This window comes from Moschus berezovskii, chromosome 1, assembly GCF_049115385.1.
Source record: "Moschus berezovskii isolate FMDL1 chromosome 1, NW_MosBer_1.0, whole genome shotgun sequence".
Classification (NCBI taxonomy): domain Eukaryota; kingdom Metazoa; phylum Chordata; class Mammalia; order Artiodactyla; family Moschidae; genus Moschus; species Moschus berezovskii.
The window spans coordinates 135106514-135129852 of record NC_142460.1 but is presented as its reverse complement, the minus strand read 5'-3'; the positions used below and the strand labels follow the sequence as shown (position 1 = coordinate 135129852).

General features: G+C 38.5%; 1 protein-coding gene across 2 annotated transcripts in view; it reads right to left on the bottom strand.

Moving 5' to 3' along the window:
* PLCH1 (phospholipase C eta 1) overlaps positions 1-23339 on the bottom strand; it is a 249971-nt gene that overhangs the window by 72876 nt on the left and 153756 nt on the right. Inside the window, exons 6-9 of one of the 2 annotated variants that reach the window (XM_088839585.1) lie at positions 21712-21842; positions 17557-17727; positions 5486-5579; positions 3358-3561 (exon numbers count right to left, since the gene is read on the bottom strand). In XM_088839585.1, coding sequence (XP_088695711.1) covers positions 3358-3561; positions 5486-5579; positions 17557-17727; positions 21712-21842 — 600 coding nt within the window. Of the gene's footprint in view, positions 1-3357; positions 3562-5485; positions 5580-17556; positions 17728-21711; positions 21903-23339 lie in introns of those variants that run through there. The other variant, XM_088839584.1, reaches the window with a different exon arrangement.

The window sequence follows — 23339 nt, the reverse complement described above, 5'->3', positions numbered from 1 at the left end:
TAACTTAACAATATACCCCAATTTATATCCCATCTTAGAAGAAAAAGGGCATAGCAGGGTTCCTCATAAATGAGTTACTATCTTTTGAAAAAGAACGCAAAGTAGTAGGCAATGCCACACTAACTTGATTATCATATACCCATAAAAATATCTCTTCATAAGTAACTACATTAGTCATGTGGTGTTCTTTTGCTAACACATGAAAAAAGGTGTTCTTTTGCTAACATTTATAATAAGGAGAATTTGCATAGTTGAGGATGGTCTCCTAACATTCACTTTTTAGGTCTATTTTATCACTTGTCTGTTAAATGATGAAAACAACACTCCCAAATGGTGCTGGCATGTGAACGACTAGCATCCATAGCTGAGTTCAAATGTCCATGAAGACCTCTTGTAAGAGCTAGTGCTGTGACGAGAATGTTGGCAAACTAGAAATCCTCTAACCAATTTCCTAGCCACGAAATAGCCAGGCCCATTTTTTCAATCAGACCACACAATAGAGGCCCCAAAAGCACCCTGATAAAGAGTTGGTCAGATCTGAAGGCCAGCTGAGAGGTTAACATGACAGCTTTTCACAGTGGAACTTAGAAATGTTCCACCCTGATAGCGTTCCCAGAGATAACAGGGAAAGCTGTAAACCGATTATAATGGCAATGCAACATCAGTTCCATAATGAGAGTGAAAATCCCCTGGACAGAACATCCATATTTATTAAGCAACTAGGGCTGAAAATCAAGAGAAATGAAAGGCCATGTAAAAAAGAAAAAAACAAAAATGTTGTCTATGTGATTTGTTGACAAACCCACTTCATCAAAAACAAGACTGATTAGTGTTCCTCAAGACACCATATACACCCTGACCAAGGATATTGCTGCAACTGAACTAATAGAGATGGAAAACACAATATTAACACAGAAGCTTGAAAGTGGAGCGATTCTTCAGGTCATAGTACCATGGAGAAACTGTCCAGAAGCATTACTCTCCTTCTCTAAGTACTATACTTGCCAAGAGCTGCTTCAGAAAATTATCTGTGGGCCTGCAGTTTTTAATCCACCACCTGCTACATTCTATAAATCAGGTTCCTTAAGTCCTAGCTGCAGCTGCTTAACAATAAAAACAACTTCATCCAGAACCAAGGTAAATAAAGCACTGCTGGGTGTCTATAGATTGGTGCCTCCGGACCCAAGATTGAAGTGTAAGCTAAGATCTTCAAATTACAGGGCTGACAAATTGTCATGAGAGCACGAAAGATCAGGTTATCAAGTTCTAAAGTCTTTAGGAACATATAGATATTTAGATGCCAAGCAAATGTCTCCTATTAAAGCCAACCGTCCCTCTGTGCTTTGCTTTATATTTTCTGGCCTTCCTTATGTGAGCAGATAGCCCGTATTTGACCTCACCTTAGGCTGGTCATGTCATTAAATGCTTGTTCCTCCAAAGACCACACAGGCTTCCTGGAGAAGCAAAGTGGCGCAGTCAGACAGCTTGGGTTGAAATACCAGCTTCCAACCTTTCCAGCTACGGGACCTTGAGTCACCAACCCTACCCCTCTTCTTAAGGTGATCACTCCATCTTCCTTAGTGCTGTAAGAACTAAATGAGAATGTATGGAGAGCAATTAACCAGAACCTAGCCCACAAAAGGGGATGAAAGCATGGTGAATTCCCTGTTCCTTCCCAGTACAGTAAAAGCCAAGGCGCCCACCGTAGTTTCAAACAGGAAGCCGAGTACGTACAAAGCTGACCAAGTCTCCTAGATAAATACACTTCTTCTTCTCAACAAAACCTTCCAGAGACAGCAGCTTGACTTTCACTGTCCAGTCGTAGACTATTGCAACAGTGAAAACTTCAGGCCGAACCATAGAGGAGGAATTTGTTGATGCAGGTTTGGGAAGGGAGATATTTGAGAAATTGCAGTCCCCTAAGTGATCTTGTACATTTTCACCTACACTTACACATAAAGCTCTCTGTAAGTAATCTCGTACACTACCACATAGAAAACTCAGAATTGTGGAATCTTTATATTGTCTGGATCCCAAGTTCACACAATGTTATTTAACTGACTGATAGGAATGTCTACATAAACATTACAGAGTTATTATAAACCCAACCCAAGAAAAGCTGAACTCATCCACGCTCTTCCTTTCAGTCCCCAGAGTAGGTGATGGCTCCATCACTCCTTCCAGCTCTCCCCTGCATGCCTTATTTCCTTCACTTTTCTCGCCAGGTCCTGCAAGTTTACGTCTTTAATATCCATATAAGCCTCTTTCTCACTTAGTCTAAGCTTTCATAATCTAATCTTCTATAATCCTTCCTTTGAGTCATTTCAATAGCTTTCCCACCATTCTCCTTGCCCCAGTTTCACCTCTCTTACCCCTCTACAAAAATATTTCATTAAAAAAAATTATCTTCCTACACTGCTGCCCAAGCAATCTTTCTAAACTGCAAGTGTGACCATATCACTGTAGGTATTAAAACAATTCACTGGACCCTTATTACCAAAAGCTAAACCTGAAGCTCCTTATCACAGCACTCAAAACCCTTTCTCGCAGACCCATCTATTTTCCCTGACTGACTGATCTCATTTTACCTCACCCCTTCACTCTCTGTACCCCCTTTCTACCACGTATGCATCAACTGGTAGAATTCTCACACCATATTACTGTTTTTAGAGTCTACTTCTTCTATTAGACTGTGAGCTACTTAAAGACAGAAACTATATCTCATATCTGTGTCCTCACCCCCAGGAACCTCCTAGAAATTTAATAAATGTTGGCTGATTGACACATCATTAAGTATCTTAAAAATAAACAGTTATTCTAAACTATTTTTACCATTACATAATCAAAAAACTTCCTAGGAAAAACTTCCATGTTCATCACAATTTTTCAGCACCTGAAGGTGTGCCTCTCAACGGCTAGTACATCTCTCTCTCCCTGCTTGAACTGCAAGGGGGAGACAGGATTATGAATTAAGAATGACTTTACAGAGGGACTTTGCCCTGGTGGTCCAGTGGCTAAGACTCTGCACTGCCAATGTAGAAGGCCTGGGTTCAATCCCTGGTCAGGGAACTAGATTCTGCACACCACAACTGAAAAAGGACTCTGCATACTATAACTGGAAGATCCCACATGTCCAAATAAATAAATGTTTTTTAAAAAGAAAGAAAGATCACAAGCAGTGACCAGGTACTGCTCACTCTTTATAAAAAGAGAGAAGAAGAATCACTTTATAATAAGTGGGAAAATGGTTTTGATCAGTGTGAGTACATTTTTTTAGGTCTCCATTATTTCCACTAGACTTTATTGACTAAAGGACATATCCATTGACACACATTGGCGCTCAGACAAAGCACGCACCTTCCACACAGCGACAGCCCTCCTGCAGCACCCGCGCGTACATGTCCACTTTGGACTGAGACAGGAGCTGGTCCCCGGTCAGGTATGTGTTGTGGGAGGAAGCAATGTAGTAGTTGCACAGGGGCTGGTCCATGTCCTGGTACACTTCATGATGCAGGGGGTTAAAGATGTCACAAGCAGGGCTACGCATGAAGTTCGTAAAGCCTTTGGAAAAGAAAGGGAAGTGTTACAGCTTCAAAGCCAGGGACTTCCCTGGCGGTCCAGTGGTTAAGAATGCCTTCCAGCGCAGAGGGTGTAGGTTCAATCCCTGGTTGGGGAATTAAGATCCCACTTGCCTCAAGGCCAAAAAAAACAAAATATAAAACAGAAACAATACTGTAACAAATTCAACAAAGGCTTAAAAAAAAATGGTCTACATCAAAAAAATTTAAAAATAAGTAAATAAAGCCTCTATACTTACCTGATTCCAACGAGTACAAAAGAGATCAAAGTTTGTCCAGAGTGCTTATCTTATTTACCTTCAGGACAACCTTTGCAGGGAATACTGAGGCAATAGGGATTGCCCAGGTCAAAGTGTCAAAAACTGCAATGTGACTTTGGGGAGTAGCAGTTTAAATGTAACCTAAAGAAAAACAGACTTTTTAAGAATTTTGATTGAGGGAGTGAGGGGCTTATTGCAAAGCTATTCAGTAACTTCTGAGCTCCAGCTGTGAGTATGCAGTGTGACCTGCCTGGTGGCTGATGCAGTGTTAAAGCCATATTTATCCAAAGTGATATACTGATCTACAGCAATCTGACAGGTTGTTAAGCTGATTTGAAAAACAGTATTGTCTGTGTCATAGTGGAGGTAAAGGTCAGGAATTAGGCATAGCCTAAAATCAGGGTATGATTATTTGACTATGAAGCTGGTTTGGGAAGATGCTGCTAATGGCTAGCACATTTGATAAAAGTTATAAAGTGCTGTAAGATTATGTAGAAAACCCTATTAGTTTTTCTTCAGTTTTTCAAAAACATAAGTGTCTATGTAGGAGAGGCATTCATTAATACATCAACAAATATTTAAATGTCCTACAAGTACTTAAATGTTCACTAGGGTAAATCATTTCAGTTCTTCAAAAATCCTGTGGTAAAACCAGCAGTAGATATCCTGGGAAACTCTGGAGAATTTCTTTATGCTCATCTTCATGGTTATGGCCATAGCTTAGAAAGCAAGTTTAATTCCATCTCTTAAGACCCTGCATCAAGGAAGTGATTCATTTATTGGTAAAGAAAGGTCCAAATTAGTTTATCTTCTTTCATTCTTTCTAAAATAGCTTTTAATTATATAAACACTAAATCATTTCTCTTCATTTTAATTAGCCTCTGTCCCCGGAAGTAAATATACAGTATCAAAACCATCTTGTCCACACTGAGCCTGTTTGGGGAATAGGAGGCCAACAATCAAAACTGGTGAGATAAACCATGGCTCCGGATGCTCTTGTGGGCAGTGGGGGGTGCCAGTGGTTTTTTTAATTAAGATTATCTGTTCTGCCTAGGACCTGTTCTCTTTTGGGTAGCAGGCTACAGTTCATTTTCCTATATATTTTAAATACATGGAACTTACAAATTCATATGTAAAAACCTAAGAACTAGATTCTCAGTATTGAACTGTGGGCAAATTACTTAATTTCTTTAAGCCTCACTTTCTTCAGCTATAAAATGAGATAGTCATTAACACAATTTTCAGTTTCTACAACCTCTCTACCACTACCAACTAAGTAAAACAAGTTAGTTGCCAACATTTTAAAATAAACATGTTTATTTAAGACCAAATTCTTCCTTAGGTTGAGACTATTTCTAAAAATTAGGCATTTAAGAAAAGTCAAAATATTTCTTGGCATATATCAAACATAGTGGCATCAAGCTGACTTGCTTAGAGTGGAAAATGCTATTGTCATTGCAAAACTAAGAGAAACACCAAAATCATGACATCTGATTTGTAGGAAATTATATGTGTGTTGTGGATTTTGTTTGAATCATCTGTAATTCCAAGGATATCTCCAGATTTCTTTTCCTAAAAATTTTGCTAGAAGGTAACTTAACAATACTGAATGGAGAAATGAGAAATTAAGAATATTAATTATTTTACCTTCTATGCCAAGGACATTTTTCGCCTTATTTTCTTCAGAAACTTCAAATTTCCTTATGATGTCAATACAATAGTCTGTTGTCACATTTGTCATCTAAACAAAACAGAACAATAGTAGAGTACCTGCAATTTCATGAGATATTTTCCTCCATGCTAGAAAGGTATATGGATTTTTTAAGTATTCTTGATACAATGCAAGATGGTGAAATGAGCAGTGTTTGAGGTTTCTTGTGTCATAACTACTTATCTTTGGGAAATGATTATGAACTCAGTATTCCTCTGCATCTTTCAGATTTAATCAGTGAAAACAGTCCTTCAACTATTAGACTAATGTTCTCCATGAAGCAAAAAGATTAATAAAACCAAGTCAATAATCAGTGCAAATGCATGACTGAAAAGCCACTCACTATAAGCTGCTGCTGCTGCTGCTGCTAAGTCGCTTCAGTCGTGTCCGCCTCTGTGCGACCCCATAGACGGCAGCCGACTGGGCTCCGCCGTCCCTGGGATTCTCCTGGCAAGAACACTGGAGTGGGTTGCCATTTCCTTCTCCACACTATAAGCTAGTAGCTAGCAAAAGTAATGCCTTCCATACAAACAATGAAGTTAGCTAATCATAAGTTGTATGTAAAAAGAAAATGACTCCCTACCAAAGCATAATATTCTAGGTAAATCCACCTGTGTGTATATATCTACAGATCCTTCCACCAATTCATGGCAGCAATCTGCCATAGTGATTCAAGAACATAAAGGTAAGCAAAAGAAAAAAAAAAGGTAGGTGAGAACTCTGGAATGACAGTGCTTATAGTCAAATCAACTGCCTCATATTAACGTATAACATGTGCTCTTGATATTCAAATAAACTACCTTACTTAAGAACACATGTAACAGTGTGTTCATACATAAGTCACTCTCCTTCTCTGTGGCTACCTTATAAGGTAGCTGTGAGGATTCGCAGAGTCGGACACGACTGAGCGACTGAACTGAACTGAATTGAACTGAAGATAAATGTATGGTATCCAAAAAAGCTGTATATGCTAATAGTACTGAATTAGTCAGTACTTTGCAGCCAAAGATGGAGAAGCTCTATACAGTTAGCAAAAAAAGACCGGGAGCTGGCTGTGGCTCAGATCATGAACTCCTTATTGCGAAATTCAGACTTAAACTGAAGAAAGTAGGGAAAACTACTAGACCATTCAGGTATGACCTAAATCAAATTCCTTATGATTATAGTGTGGAAGTGAGAAATAGATTTAAGGGACTATATCTGATAGACAGAGTACCTGATGAACTATGGACAGAGGTTCGTGACATTGTACAGGAGACAAGGATCAAGACTATCCCCATGGAAAAGAAATGCAACAAAGCAAAATGGCTGTCTGGGGAGGCCTTACAAATAGCTGAGAAAAGAAGAGAAGTGAAAAGCAAAGGAGAAAAGGAAAGATATAAGCATCTGAATGCAGAAATCCAAAGAATAGCAAGGAGAGATAAAAAAGCCTTCCTCAGCAATCAATGCAAAGAAACAGAGGAAAACAACAGAATAGGAAAGACAAGAGATCTCTTCAAGAAAATTAGAGATACCAAGGGAATATTTCATGCAAAGATGGGCTCGATAAAGGACAGAAATGGTATGGACCTAAAAGAAGCAGAAGATATTAAGAAGAGGTGGCAAGAATACACAGAAGAACTGTACAAAAAAGATCTTCACGACCCAAATAATCATGACGGTGTGATCACTGACCTAGAGCCAGACATCTTGGAATGTGAAGTCAAGTGGGCCTTAGAAAGCATCACTATGAACAAAGCTAGTGGAGGTGATGGAATTCCAGTTGAGCTATTTCAAATCCTGAAAGATGATGCTGTGAAAGTGCTGCACTCAATATGCCAGCAAATTTGGAAAACTCAGCAGTGGCCACAGGACTGGAAAAGGGCAGTCTCCATTCCAATCCCAAAGAAAGGCAATGCCAAAGAATGCTCAAACTACCGCACAATTGCACTCATCTCACACGCTAGTAAAGTCATGCTTAAAATTCTCCAAGCCAGGCTTCAGCAATATGTGAACCATGAACTTCCAGATGTTCAAGCAGGTTTTAGAAAAGGCAGGGGCACCAGAGATCAAATTGCCAACATCCGATGGATCATGGAAAAAGCAAAGAGAGCTACAGAAAAACATCTATTTCTGCTTCATTGACTATGCCAAAGCCTTTGACTATGTGGATCACAATAAACTGTGGAAAATTTTGAAAGAGATGGGAATACCAGACCACCTGACCTGCCTCTTGAGAAACCTATATGCAGGTCAGGAAGCAACAGTTCGAACTGGACATGGAACAACAGACTGGTTCCAAATAGGAAAAGGAGTCCGTCAAGGCTGTATATTGTCACCCTGCTTATTTAACTTATATGCAGAGTACATCATGAGGAACGCTGGGCTGGAAGAAGCACAAGCTGGAATCAAGATTGCCGGGAGAAATATCAATAACCTCAGATATGCAGATGATACCACCCTTATGGCAGAAAGTGAAGAGGAACTCAAAAGCCTCTTGAAGAAAGTGAAAGAGGAGAGTGAAAAGGTTGGTTTGAAGCTCAACATTCAGAAAACAAAGACCATGGCATCTGGTCCCATCACTTCATGAGAAATAGATGGAGAAACAGTGGAAACAGTGTCAGGTTTTATTTTGGGGCTCCAAAATCACTGCGGATGGTGATTGCAGCCATGAAATTAAAAGACGCTTACTCCTTGGAAGGAAAGTTATGACCAACCTAGATAGCATATTAAAAAGCAGAGACATTACTTTGCCAACCAAGGTCCGTCTAGTCAAGGCTATGGTTTTTCCCGTGGTCATGTATGAATGTGAGAGTTGGACTGTGAAGAAAGCTGATCGCCGAAGAATTGTTGCTTTTGAACTGTGGTGCTGGAGAAGACTCTTGAGAGTCCCTTGGACTGCAAGCAGATCCAACCAGTCCATTCTAAAGGAGATCAATCCTGGGTGTTCATTGGAAGGACTGATGCTAAAGCTGAAACTCCAATACTTTGGCCACCTCATGCGATGAGTTGACTCACTGGAAAAGACTCTGATGCTGGGAGGGATTGGGGGTGGGAGCAGAAGGGGACGACAGAGAATGAGATGGCTGGATGGCATCACCGACTCGATGGACATGAGTTTGAGTGAACTCTGGGAGTTGGTGATGGACAGGGAAGCCTGGTGTGCTGTGATTCATGGGGTCACAAAGAGTCGGACACAACTGAGCGACTGAACTGAACTGATTGTCTGGGTGTTTTTCTTTATTTCTACTGAGAAATTGAAATTCTTTCAAAAGTATTTTTTTTTTTTAGTATAGCTGAAATTCCTGGATTTTAACTTTTGAAAATTCTGTAACTTTCCAATCCATTCATTTGACTTCGTTGATAATTCCAGATTGGAATGATTCCCCAAACACAAAATCATAACATAATTTGCAAAGAATTTCAACATAGTTAAATTCTTTTCCCTTTATTTTTACCAAAGTAACATATTCATAATTAAGCCAGTCAAAACTAAGATGTTTATGACTAAAAGCAGAGTTTCCTCTCTATATATAGAGCCACTGTCCAGGGGTAATAATGCCAACATCTCTAGATATTCCTTGTGGAATAAGTCTTTATCTTCTTAATTATTATGTATATGATGCTATTTCCTATTTCATACAGTTTAAACATTATATCATTTTACTGTTTTTAAAAAAGACAGCTCTTTGGGGCCAGCAAAACTTTCTCCCTCTATCCATCCTCCTAGTAGAGTTATATTTTAATTTTTATTAAACTGCTAATATAATTCTCCGGAGTATGCAAACGTTAGCATTGAGTCTATTGTATAATCTGGTTGCTCTTCTGCTCTTATACAATTTTTTTCTGATTTAATTGCTGAAATTCCCATCCATCTGTTTAATTTACAATGTTCCTATCACAAATTTTTCCCAGTGACTCTAATGGTATCTCAGTATTATTTTCCACATCAAGGCAACAGGTAATCCATGAATTTCATTTTCTTCTCTATAAAGGTCCTCCTTCTTCCAGGCTGGTTGAGTTCTAGAACTTCACTGAGCTTTTTGTCCTAACTTCATTGTGTCAATCTTATCGAAGAGCACTTGAGAAGTAAATTATTTATTTCTTGTACGTAGTTTTGTGTGTTATCTGGTTTAATTCTGTGCACACATTTGGTTAACAAATTAACCAGGCAGAAAATTCTAGGTCAGAAATCATTGCTTAATGTTTTGTTTTTGTTGTTTTTTTTTGGCTTCCAGAATTTCTATTGAGAAGTCTGAAGCCATTCTGATTCCAATTCTTTCCACAGGACCTATTTTTGTTTGTTAATTTGGTAAGGGATTTGTTTTCCCTTTTATGCAAGCTTTCAGGGGTTCACTTTAACCTTAGCATTGCAAAATTTCAATGTGGTTTGTCTCTATTTGCATCTTTCTATATTCACTGTGCTTGGCACTCAGTAGACGCCAGCAGTTTAGACACTCCTACCTTTTGGTGCTAATCATCTTTTTATTACTTGTTTGATAAATATCCTCCCTTCTATCTCATCTTTTTCTGTAACTCCTGTCATTCAGATAGAGGACCTTCAGGATTAATCTAATAATTTTCTTCTCATTTATCTATTTCTTTGCTGTTTGTTCTCCTTTTGGGGTAATTTTCTCAACTTTATCTAAGACAACTAACAAAGTTAGTTCCCTGCTCTTCTCTTCCTCTGAGTCTTCTTTTCTCATAGCGTCTTGCTCTTTCTTCATGGTTGCAACTTTTTTAATTACTCAGATGTATTAATGTCAGTTTTTAAAGTTTCTTTTGCCTGCATTGTCTCTTTCCTCTAAGTTTCTTGAGTTACTTGTTTGCCTTTGTCTCTTTCTTTATAGCAGAGGATTTCCTCAAACGTGTGGTAAGCCCTGGTTATTTAAAGCTCATTTTTTAAACTGACTATTTAAAAACCTATTTAAAAGTAAAGCAAGGAAAATTGGTTGAAAGCTCTGTGTTCTTGAGCAGAGCTTACTGACTAGTAATCTTCACTGTAGAGTTCTCCAGTGGGACTCTTAGGAAATTTCTGATGTAAATATCTTTAGGGGTGGTTTTCCCCTTGAGTTTATTTCCTGGAGCTGGAGACACAGGGGGAGAATCCACTCCATTTCTCTCCCCTTGTTTCTGGTGCTGCTGGCAAACCCTGGCTTGAGGCTTCATAACTACAGTCCCTGCTTCCGTCTTCACACAGACACCTTCTTCTTTCCGTGTGTCTGAGTCTTTTCTCATCACTGGATTTAGAGTACACATGAAATTTAGGATAACTTCATCTCATCACCCTTTAGTACATCTGCAAAGACCCTACTTTCAAATAAGGTCACATTTACAGATACAGGGAGTTAGGACTTGGACATATCTTTTCAAGCTACTATTTTACCTACCAAAGTTTGTAACTTTCCTCTAAGGAAATTTTCCAGTGTCCTACTTGGAAGGGATAAACCCAAGATCTGAACATTGGAAGAGGGCTGTGGTTCTCACACTTCAGCTCCTAAATGTTCACTTAATCTTTGTACTCATTATCTGTTTCCAAAACTTAAGAGGCTTAAAACCACCACCACTAACTTGTTCCCAATTATGTAGGATGGTAAGTGAAACTGGGTCCAGCCACACAATTATCCTGTTTTCACCTGGGGGTTTCTAGGTAAAAACAGGCAGCTAGAACACAGAGCTTTCAACCAATTTTTCCTTGCTTTACTTTTAAATAGGTTTTTAAATAGTCAGTTTAAAAAATGAGCTTTAAATAACCAGGGCTTACCACACGTTTGAGGAAATCCTCTGCTATAATGACTACAGGCATATAGTCCAAAATGGCTTCACCGACATGACTGTGGTTGCTGTTGCCTGGGCCTCTTTATGTGGTCTCTCCTCCTCAGAGAAAGTACCCAGCTTCCTCACATGATAGTCTCACAGCCCCAATGGGTCATGAAGGGAACTGCCAAGACTCTGAAGCCTACATTCCTTGTACATCAATTCTGCCACAATCCACTAGTCAAACCAAGTCATGGAGTCAGCCCAGGTTGAAGGGGCAGAAAAATAGACTCCACTTCTTGACAGGAGGAGAAGCAAAGTCATGTTGTAAAGCAACACACGTACAGGGACACGGGAACTACTGCAGCCGTCTTTAAAAACCACCTGACACATCTCCTATGTTTCAGTGCCTTGCTCAGGTGTGCCTGGTATGACTAAGTCCAGAGTCTTCTGGTCTTTCCGCCTCAAGTTCTTATTTTCAGTTTCATGCCAGGGTGTAGAAGGGACAGCTGCCCTGCTCCCACAGGGAGGGGAGAGGATCTGGAGCCCTAGTGGCATCTGCATCAGACTGCCAACCAACGCTTGTGCTTTCAACCCCTGCTCCTCCCCCCAGATTTTCAGAGTATTGTGTGAATTTCGTTCTTGAGCTTTCTGGGGTTCTTCCAGGCAAATTAATGTGTTTTGTGGTTTCTTGCTCAGTGGGCTTGGGTTTCAGTGCTCAGGGGTCTCCTTTAGATCAGACAAGTTTCAAAATTTTGCTGTTTCTGTATCCTCTCTTATTCTCTTTGTCCTTGAGGTTTTATAGGGAGCAGAGGTCTTTTTACTATATTTTTTTGGCAATTTCACGAGGGAGCAGAGAAACATCTCTAAATGAATGGTCATTCAGTTTCCAACTAAAAAAGACAACCGCAATAACTGTTTATCTCCCCAAAATGGCTACTCTAACTCATCCTAAAATTAAGGTACAAATTTCAAAGCATTTAAACACAAAGCTATTTCATAGAAAATGTCTTTGGGGAACTGTATTCAAGAGAAAAAATATAACAAGACACAATTACTCTAAACAGTCTCTCAACTGCTTTAATTGCGAATGATTAAGAAAAATGAAACAGATTTGGGAAAGGCTCTTAATGGAATGCTTTTTATGATGAGGAGAATGCTTTAAAAATAACAGATAAAGGAACACTGACACCAGAAGGGGATAGTTCTAGCAGAGAAGAATTTACAATTATTTCTCACAAGAGAGGTGATATTAGAATGACCATGACTTTCACCAAACCAGTCTGGATTCAGTAAAGGGTAATGAAGGGAGAGGGCAAAAATGACACTTATATAATTGGACCAGAAGAATCAAGGGTATATTTCAACAGAAAAAAACAAAAAGGCAAAATGAGCAACTGTTTGAACCGCCACAAAGGGACAATATATAGGTCTGTGTCATATAAAGTTCAATAAGAAGAGAGCCTTCTAGCATGGGATCACAAAAGTTCTGAAAATTCCCCTGGAATTAACCAACTACATGCCTATTTCAGCTAAAAAGCCACATATAAGTAGAAATCTGCTTTTAACTCATCTATGGCAGTGTCTTTGCTCTTGGTTAACAGCTAGAAGCATTTGCAAACTATAAAGATGCTTCAATATTCCTGCCTTCTCTTCCTCACTATTCAATACATGAGAAACAAAAGGATTAAAAAAAAGGTAGAGGCTTGCTAAGAAAGGCTGTCAAGGAGGGTGAAGGGAATGATATCAGATTCTTACTCCTAAACCAAAACTCTGAAAAGAATCAAACAAAAAATACATTCAGCCCCAGGGAAGGAATGGAGATGCAGATGTGGAGAGTGGACTTGTGGACACAGTGCTGCAGGGAGAGAGTGGGATGAATGAAGAGGGTAGCATCAATTATACACGATATATATATATCAGGTATAAGATGGATGGCTGGTCCCTTTCCTTGCTAGAACTATCCCTTTCTGGCAGGTTGCTGAGTAGCACAGGGAAAGCCCAGTCTGCTGCTCTGTGATGACCTGGAGGGATGGGATGGGGGTAGTGGGGGAGTCTAGGGAGGGAGGGAGGGGATATATTTATAACTGTGACTGATCTGCACTGTTGTATGGCAGAAACCAACACAACACTGTAGAACTTAAAATATACATATGTTTAATTTTTAAAAAATAGAAAAACTGGAAAAGGGAAAACTCAACCAAAAAGAAAAACTCAACCAACCTATGTACTCTAGAACCACAGACAAATGGATGTGTGTGATATTGATCTGTGGATGCAAGGAAGTGACAGAAGGGAAAATCTAGCCAACTGGCTTCTTCCCTAACTGGCACTTCTTCATGGATATATAAGACAGTGAGAATTTCTCTGAGCATATCATATTTTAAGGATGAAAGCCCTAATCAAACAGCAACTGGACTTGTCAAAGTCATCAAATCAATTTTCAAAGTGCTTCAGTGAAATAAAAATGTCTGACCTACAGGCCAATATTTGAATTCCCATAATCCTGGACAACATATGTGGCCAGCAGTGACATTTCATTTCACAACTGAGTAAATCTGTAAAATTTGAATACTCTGGTGTCTACACCAATCTGATGCCATCAGAAATGAATGAATTGCTGCCATACGGACTGTCAAATTGCCTCAGATTTGTTACACTGTGAAAATCCCATTTCAAAACTCAAAACCCTACAAAACTCTTGACTAATGACTCTCCTGCTGCACACTTAGATTATGTCCAATTTTTCTCTATGTTAAAAAATGCTGAAATGCACAACTTAATAACTTTTTTCTATGCACAACTATTTCCTTAGGATAAATTATTAGAAGTAAAATGGATTGGTCAAAGTTTTATATATTATGTAAAAATTGATAAATAATAAAACTACCCTATAGAAAGATTGTATCATTTCACAACTTCACCAGAAATATACGTATACTATGTTTCATACTATATTTTAACCTTTATTAATTTGATGGCTGAAAAATGGTCTCTTGGTTTTACTTCACATTCTTTAATTACTAGTGGAGGATGAACATTTTTAATGTTATTGACATTGTAAAATTTTTTTATGTTTTGCACATTTTTCTACTGAGTATTCATTTCTCCCCCAGTAGTCTGTAGAGCACTTTCTACACTAGGGAAATTCACTATTTTTCTCTTTTGTATATTGTATTTTCCTAGTTTGAACCTGACATTAATTTTATGATGCTTGATATATTGGACCACATATAAAAGTTTCAGGACGTTAATATTTTCCTTATGGTTTATGCCTCTTCAGTTCAGTTCATTAATACATGATAATTTTTAAAAATTTATTTTGTGTTAAATCCACATGTAGCTTCAAGCTAGTTTAGAAAATTAAACTGGAAATGGGTAATCATCTGCCAGAAGCAGAAGTCACAGAACAGTGGCTTCTATTTTGCCCAACTAAAATTTACTGGTTGAATGTCAATATAATAAAAGGAGGCAAAAAACACATGCCCCTTAGCAAGTGACATCCACTACTGCTATTCAGATAGATTGGGTAAATTCCACTAGCACAAATGAATTTGAAGTCAGTATCTTTAAACATTTTAATTTTTCACACTGTTGTGCTTCCAAATATCTCTGTCAAAGGGCTTTCACATTCATCATCCCTATCAATTTTCAATCTGACACTGTGAGATAAGGATGGTAGGTATTAACTCCCCTTTATAGATTAGGAAACCAAGGCTCAGAAACAATATGGATTGGTCTGTGCAAAATTCTCCAACCAATAAAGCTTAGTGAAACTAACACAACATTGTAAAGCAATTATCCTCAAATTAAAAAAAAAAAAACTTGCCAGGTGTGAAATGCAGAACTTTTAGACTCCTGGTCTAATGGTCTTTCCACTATACTAGGAAGAGTTCTTCTGATGAGAAAGCGGGAGTAGTTATAATTACAAGAAACAGGGTAATAGAGATTTAGAAAGGCATATTCTCTGGGGGGAAAAAATTCTTCTATTACTCCATTCCCATTTTCTACTTGTCTTAGAACTAACTTTGTTAATGGAGAATCTCAGCCTTTGCCAAATTATCAAACTAATTTAATAACTGGTTGTGATAAAACATTTTGCTAATACTATCTGGCTTAATCCTTAGGAAAGCAACAATGAAATTTATAAGTCTGTTATGCCTAAAATGTATGTGATGGTGGTAATGGAACAAAGTAAAATATTACCAGGTCTAGTGTCTTTTTTCTGACACCACTGAATCTCTGATTCTCTGACACCAACTGGGTTCCAATGATGCAAATCAGTTCTGACATTGACCACCTGGAGTTAGCATTAGACCTCACAAGACTCAGGCCCACAGACTGCCCCTATTTCAGATGCCAGCCACAAATGAGGTGCTTAGGCTATCCCAGTTCTACCTGACCTATTAAAAAATTTGGGAGTTCTGTCAAGGAATAATCAGAACTGGAAGTGGGTTAAAACTAAAAACAGATTTTAATCAGTTAACTACTGCAAAAGGGGAAAACAGAACTCAGTATAGAACTGATTCAATTTTGAATACAAGTAGGGATTGGAGAAGGAAATGGCAACCCACTCCTGTGTTCTTGCCTGGAGAATCCCAGGGACCGGGGAGCCTGGTGGGCTTCCGTCTATGGGGTCACACAGAGTCGGACATGACTGAAGTGACTGAGCAGCAGCAGGGATTTATAGCCAAGGAGCAAAGTAGGGATCAGTGGAAGAAACTCGAGGCAGAAGCGGGGATTTTGGCTAACCCAATCTAATAGGATTCTTCCTGAAATGCAGACCAAGGTGATCAAATATCACCCAGGGAATAGCAGTAGATGAGGAATTTTATCAGACATCGAAGGTGACTAGATGTCAAGGATAGAGATTCTTGTTAAACCGACTTAGAATTTTGCTACAACTGGATTCTTAAGGGCAAGGCCGAAGGATGGAACCCAGTAGAAAAAATGGCTCCAAAAAGCCTGCCTAGAGTTTGTTAAGGAGAAAGCCTTTGTCAGTTCCTGTGACTCAGTTTCTAAGTTTTACAAGAATGACTTACAGAATTCAGAAAGGTGCTTTAGTTACCATTACCAGTTTATTATAAAGTATACAACTCAGGAACAGCCATATGGAAGAGATGCATAGGGCAAGGTGTGAGGGAAGATATTTACCAATGGACGGAGGAGCCTGGTAGACTACAGTCCATGGGGTCGCAAAGAGTCAGACACGACTGAGCGACTTCACTCACTCACTCACTCACTATGTTGCTAGTTAAGAATTATGTCATAGGGCAGATGAATGGATTAAGAATTTGTGGTACATATATAGAATGGAATATTACTGAGCCATAAAACGGAATAAATTTGAGTCAGTTCTAGGTGAATGAATCTAGAGCCTATTAATCAGAGTGAAGGAAATCAGAGAAAAACAAATATTGTGTATTAAAGCATATATATGGAATCTAGAAAAAATGGTACTGAAGAACCTATTTGCAGGGCAAGAATAGAGACGGGGACATAAAGAATAGACTGCTGGACCCAGTGAGGAAAGGAGAGGGTGGGATGAATTGAGAGAGTAGCACTGAAACATGTATGTTACCATATGTAAAACGGATAGCTAATGGGAAGTTGCTATATAACACAGGGAGCTCAACTGGTGTTCTGTGACAACCTAGATGGGCTGGGGGTGGGAGGGAGGTTCAAAAGGGAGGAGACATATGTATACTTATGGCTGACTCACATTGTTTTTGGCAGAAACTAAAACGACAATGTAAAGCAATTATCTTCCAACTAAAAAAAAGAAAAAAATTATGTCATAGGAGACTTCCCTGGTGGTCCGGTCAGACTCCGTGCTCCCAAAACAGGGAGCCCAGGTTTGATCCCCAATCAGTGAACTAGATTCCCCTTGCTGCAACTACTAGTACAGCCAAATAAATAATTTTTTAAAAGAATTATATCCTAGTTAATAAATACCTAGCTATATTACTAACATAAAGAAAATATTACTGTAGTACCTAAAAGGAAATACATGAGACAGTAGTCACTACTCTGTAGAAAAATATGCATATTTAAGGTTAAAAATTATGTATGTGTTCAATTTACTAATTCAATTTCTCTAAAGCTGCTGGGAACACATTTTTAAAACCTCATAGATAAGATTTTTTTGGAATTGTGATATTTACCCCTCTAACTTAAATTTAAAATATACCTACACCCAGCCTTAAGAGAAACCCATATATTTTTCACAAGTATTTTTAAGTAAACATTCAGTTCAACAGTCTAATGATACCTTTTGTTCCACCTTCAAAAACTGAGCCAGTTCTTCCACAGTTAGATGATCTTTCTTGTCACTGTAGCTCAAAAGCAACAGATAAAGGTCTCGTCTCAAAGACATCATTTTGTAAAACACACAGAATTCTTCAAAAGTCAGAGTTCCCTGATTCTCATCTGTATCAGCTTCCTGAAAGAGGCATAGAAAAAATAAAGCAGTAAGAGTTTGAAATAGGAAATTCAGTAGTGGGAAATAATATTTACAATAAAAAGCTAATACCCATTTTGCAAATGGTAAACATGTTCTTTTCAGAACACATGGATCAATTTAAAAATTGACTATACATTAGGCCAACAATAATGTTTCAAATTATAAAGAATCAACTTTATAAAAACTAATTTCTCTGACCACAGTAAATTTATAAAGCAACAAAGAAAACTTAAAAAACTTTGTCTGGAAACAACCCATTTCTAAATAGAAAATTAAACAGAAGGAAACACATGCACCACGTATTAAAACTTGTGTGATGACATTAAAGCAGTAGTTAGAGGGGAACTTGAAGGTTTCAACTTATTGGAAAGCAAGGTAAATTAAAATCAGATGAGCTAACAATTCAACTGCAAAAGCTATTAAAAAGTTAAGCTAAGGAAAATAGAAGGAAATAAATTATAAACAAAAGAAGAAAGCTAAACAAAATAAAAAACAAGAAGATATAACATCAAAGGTGAGCAATTAAGCCAAAAGCTGGTCTTTTGACAAAACTAATAAAAGAAATTGTAGAGAAGACTAATCATAATCAAAAAAGAAAATACATTCAATATATGATGAAAATACTAGTCTCTTATCAGCTTCTAAACTGTGGTTCAATCAAATGTAACTTTTACCTATAAAAGAATCTCTTAATTCTACATAGAGAGCTTATTGCTCTTACAGCCAGCAGCATCATTGGTACCTCCCTGCCTGAAAAATCCATTTGCACTTATCTCTAGTTGAAATTATCTGCTCCTAGTAATTATTGAGCAAGGATCTTTTACCACGTACCTGCCTTCTGACTGGCTGAATGTGTCATAAAAGCATAAAACTGCTGGGAATATATAATGAGTAACCAATCCATTCATATGTTCTCTATTCTAAGTGAACACAGTTGTAAAACCAAACAAAACTGACAGGGGATGAATGGCATTTTGAAATACATAGATTTTGTGAGATATAGTCAGCTGGTATGTGGTTTTAAACATAACTTTGAAAGTCAAAGTGTGTATAAAAATATATCTTTAAACTCTGCTAACTTTGCGTCAACTATAAACAAACAGACTGATATTTACATCACACAGAGTTTCTTTTTGAGGCTGATTGCTGTTTCCTTCTGTCATTTTAAAAGCAGTGATAGATTGATCTACAGAATACCAACAATTTTGGTGTTTGAGGCTCTTGGCTGTAGTCTTTGCATCCTAAGAAAGTATGTCTAGTGTTCATATTTCTGCTGTAGTTTTTTCAAAATATATAACCCTGGATAGAGAGATGATACATTTTTCAAGATTTCTTTGGAAATGCCTAAACCATTAAGAACAGTACCACTCTGAAGTTTCAAGCAATAACCTCAAAGACCTCAAAAGAAGCTATCCATACCCTAACAGATTACTTTTTAAAAATCAGTTGAATCTTGCACTGCAACAAGAAGGCAAAGAAAATTCCAGGAAGAATTTAATGTCTTTACCAGTAATTCAGTTAAAAAAAAAAAAGAAAAGAATATGCTCCTTAAAATAATACTAAGATCCTTGTTCCCATTACTCCACCATGAGCCACATGCAAAATCTATGGCAGAAATAATCTATATTTACGCTAGAAGCCCAGCTACTTCTCCAGTCACTCCTTGCTTGAGAAGTCTTTCAATCTTTAAATTCAAAGTCACAAAAAGAGAGCTTAATGCTTTCTTAAAACATCTCCAAAGTAGAAGGGAACCTTCCTACACTGTAGGTGGGAATGTAAATTGGTGCAGCTGCTATGGAGAGCAGTATCAAGGTTCCTTAAAAAATTAAAAATTGAGCTACCGTGTGACCTTGAAATCCTATTCCTGGGCATATATCCAGAGAAAAACATGATCCAAAAGGGTACCCCAACGTTCATTGCAGCACTGTTTAAAATAGCTAAGACATATAAGCAATTTGAATATCCATCAACAGAGGACTGAATAAAGAAGATGTGGTACATATATACAATGGAATATTACTCAGCCATTAAAAAGAATGAAATAATGTCATTTGCAGTAGCATGGATGGACCTAGAGAGTGTCATACTGACTGAAGTCAGACAGAGAAGGAAAAATATCATATGATGTCCCTTATATGTGGAATCTAAAAAGAAATGATACAGATGAACTTACAAAGCAAAGAGAATCATAGATTTAGAAAATGAACTTATGGTTGCTAGGGGGAAAGGATAGTTAGGGAATTTGGGAAAGTCATGTACACACTGTTATTTTGAAATGGATAACAAACAAGAACCCACTGCATAGCACATGGAACTCTGGCCAATATTATATGCAAGCTTTGATGGGAGGAGGGTTTGGGGGAAAGCGGAAACATGTATGTGTATGGCTGAGTCCCTTCGCTGTTCACCTGAAACTACCACAATATTGTTAATTGGCTACACCCCAATACAAAAAATAAGAATTTTAAAGTTTTTGGGTAAAAAACTTCTCCGAAGTATTAACTTTGAACTCACAAGACTTTTAACATAAACATTTCATGGTTTATCCTCAAACTACTTGTACATTAGAGACAAGTTATCTGGAGAGGGTTAAAAATACAGAAGTAAAAATAGGTCAAAATTAAATGTTACTTCTCTTACTTCCAAAAAGTACTCCCAGATCATTATTTTTGTAGGTATAGACTTTGTCCGCTTCTATAAGTGTGCCCTCTCTGATTTAATCAGGGCTCTCTCTCCAGCATGATGAACATCTATGAAAAGGAACTGATGGGAGATGGGGCTCACAACAGGACAAAAGTTAGGTGTCACAGGGAGTGTCAGGAACATGGCGAACCTTCCCATGTAGTTTACAGACAGTTCACTCTGTGACAACTCAGTTCACCTCCAGTCTCTCTCTCCACCTCTAGTTCCTTTTATAGTGTGTCTCAATTCTTCCTTTTCTTTCCTTTCTCTTCAGTGCAATGGGACCAAGTTCCCACAGTGCAAACTATCTCCAGCTTCCAAGGACAGGACCACAGGATGTGAAACTGTAAGAGGTCACAGATCAAAGCCAGCCTCCATCTTCCATTCACTGTGGTAACTCACCCCTCATGTCGTTTCCACCCTTACCACCTCTGATAACATGAGGTCAGAAAACAAAGGGAGCAAAACGCATTAACCATAAGATATAACCCTCTTAATTTTACACATAAAAACTATGAACTACCTACTCACTTAGCAAATTACTACGACACATGGGTTATGTATATGACTTATTTTCAAATAAAAGCCTTTCCAAAATTAATGTTCTAGTAATTACTAATAATTGAACACTGTCTTTGCGCCAGTCTTAATAGAACTAACTTCAGCATTTTAGACGGAAGGCTGAGTACAATCCCAGCTGGGGGACACAGGATAAATTTGGGTCTAAGAATTTTCCTCCAGGACTTTCAAACAGGGAGAGACCATTCATCTAATACCAACAAGCAGTGAGTGAACTTCTGGAGAGCTCCCTAAATGGCAGGAGTGATACAGCACTTCTAAATCTTAGGGATTCTAAAATCCTCAACTCCTCTGAAACAAAATAGAGGGCTCATGAGGAGTTCCATAAGTGCTATTTTTTCACACTATTTAGTCTTTACTCTGATCCTCAAAACAGACCATGAGGTTGATAGAGGAGATCTTATCCTCTCCAAGGGACTTCATCCTATTTACCCGTTATTTAACTGTCAAGTAAAGTGCTTATAATCACTCTGAAAATGGCAACAACAACATATTTTAGGAAGTGAAATTGTGGATGCATGTTAAGTTTGGGAAGTTTTCTCTGATGAAATAAAATGCCTCTGTCTTCAAAGAAAAACAAAACGAGAGACAGTAGGTAATATTAGCTTCCACCAAGACAAAATAGCCTTTTGAAATATCTCAGTATACCATTACCCTCCAAAGTGTATTTTACGTAAAATCAATCCCATTGTGAAAACATACCTGAAACATTTGTCTGACTTTTCTTCGGGGCAGATTGACATTGAGTTTGTGCATCAGTTGGTGTATCTCTTCAATGTTCAATAAGCCATCACCATTCTTATCAGCTTCCTCAAAGGTCTGCTTCACCCACTTGAAGAAAGGTCAAGGAAACACTTGCCACTTACACTGTCATCAAAATAAAAACTACTTTCACAGAATATGCACAAGGACGTTGATCATTAACACAAAACTTGGGAAGAAATTCTTTTGAGACCCCACAATCCACAGGCTCTTAGTGAATTACTAATAGTGACAATAAGAATGGTGAGAGGAGGACACAGGAGGTGATTCCCTTCGCTGGGAAATGAGGGTCAATTCATATCACCCAGGAAGCTTATTTATTGGGTTGGCCAAAAAAGTTTGGTCAGGTTTTTCTGTAGCATCTTATGGAAAAATCCAAATGAACTTTTTGGTCAACCCTATCTCTAAGGAGAAGCCCCAGCAAGATAGTAGGAGGGGCAAAATCCCAGTTAGAATCAAACCCCATACCCACCAGAGATGCTTAGAGGTCTCAAACAAACCTTGGGCACATCAGGACCCAGAAAACCTACAGAGACTGAGACAGAACTATGTTTGGGTATCTCCTGTGGAGGTATGGGTCAGTAGAGGACTGCTGCAGGGGCAGGGGCTCTGGGTGCAGTAGACCTGGGTGTGGCCATTAACCCGACCACAGAGCCACCAGAACTTACACAGGACTGGGGAAACAGATTCTTGAAGGGCACAAACAAAACCTTATATGTACCAGGACCCAGGAGAAAGGAGCAGTGACCCCACAAGAGACTGACCCAGACTTGCCTGTGAGTGTCCAGGAGTCTCCAGTGGAGGCATGAGTCAGTGGTGGCCTGCTGCAGGGTTGGGGGCACTCAGTGCATCAGTGATTGCATGGGACCTTTTGAAGGAGGTCACCATTATCTTCATTACCTCCACCATAGTTTGGCCTTTGTGAAATAACAGGGAGGGAACACAGCCCCACCCATCAACAGAAAATTGGATTAAGGATTTACTGAGCATAGCCCCGCCTATCAGAACAAGACCCAGTTTCACCCTCAGTCAGTCTCTTCCATCAGGAAGCTTCCATAAGCCTCTTACCCTTCTCCATCAGAGAGCAGACAGAATGAAAACCACAATCACCTTCTTCATGTATTGATGTGAGAGTTGTACTATAAATAAAGCTGAGTGCCGAAGAATTGATGCTTTTGAACTGTGGTGTTGGAGAAGACTCTTGAGAGTCCCTTGGATTGCAAGGAGATTGAACCAGTCCATCCTAAAGGAAATTAGTCCTGAATATTCACTGGAAGGACTGATGCTGAAGCTCCAATACTTTGGCCGCCTGATGTGAAGAAATGACTCACTGGAAAAGACCCTGACACTGGGAAAGACTGAGGGCAAAAGGAGAAAGGGGTGACAAAGGATGAGATGGTTGCATGGCATCACTGACTCAATGGTCATGAGTTTGAGCAAACTCAGGGAGATAGTGAAGGACAGGGAAGCCTGGTGTGCTGCAGTTTATGGGGTTGCAAATAGTCAGACATGAATTAGCTATTGAACAACAACCTAAAAAAAAAAAAATCTTAAAAAAATGGTTCACA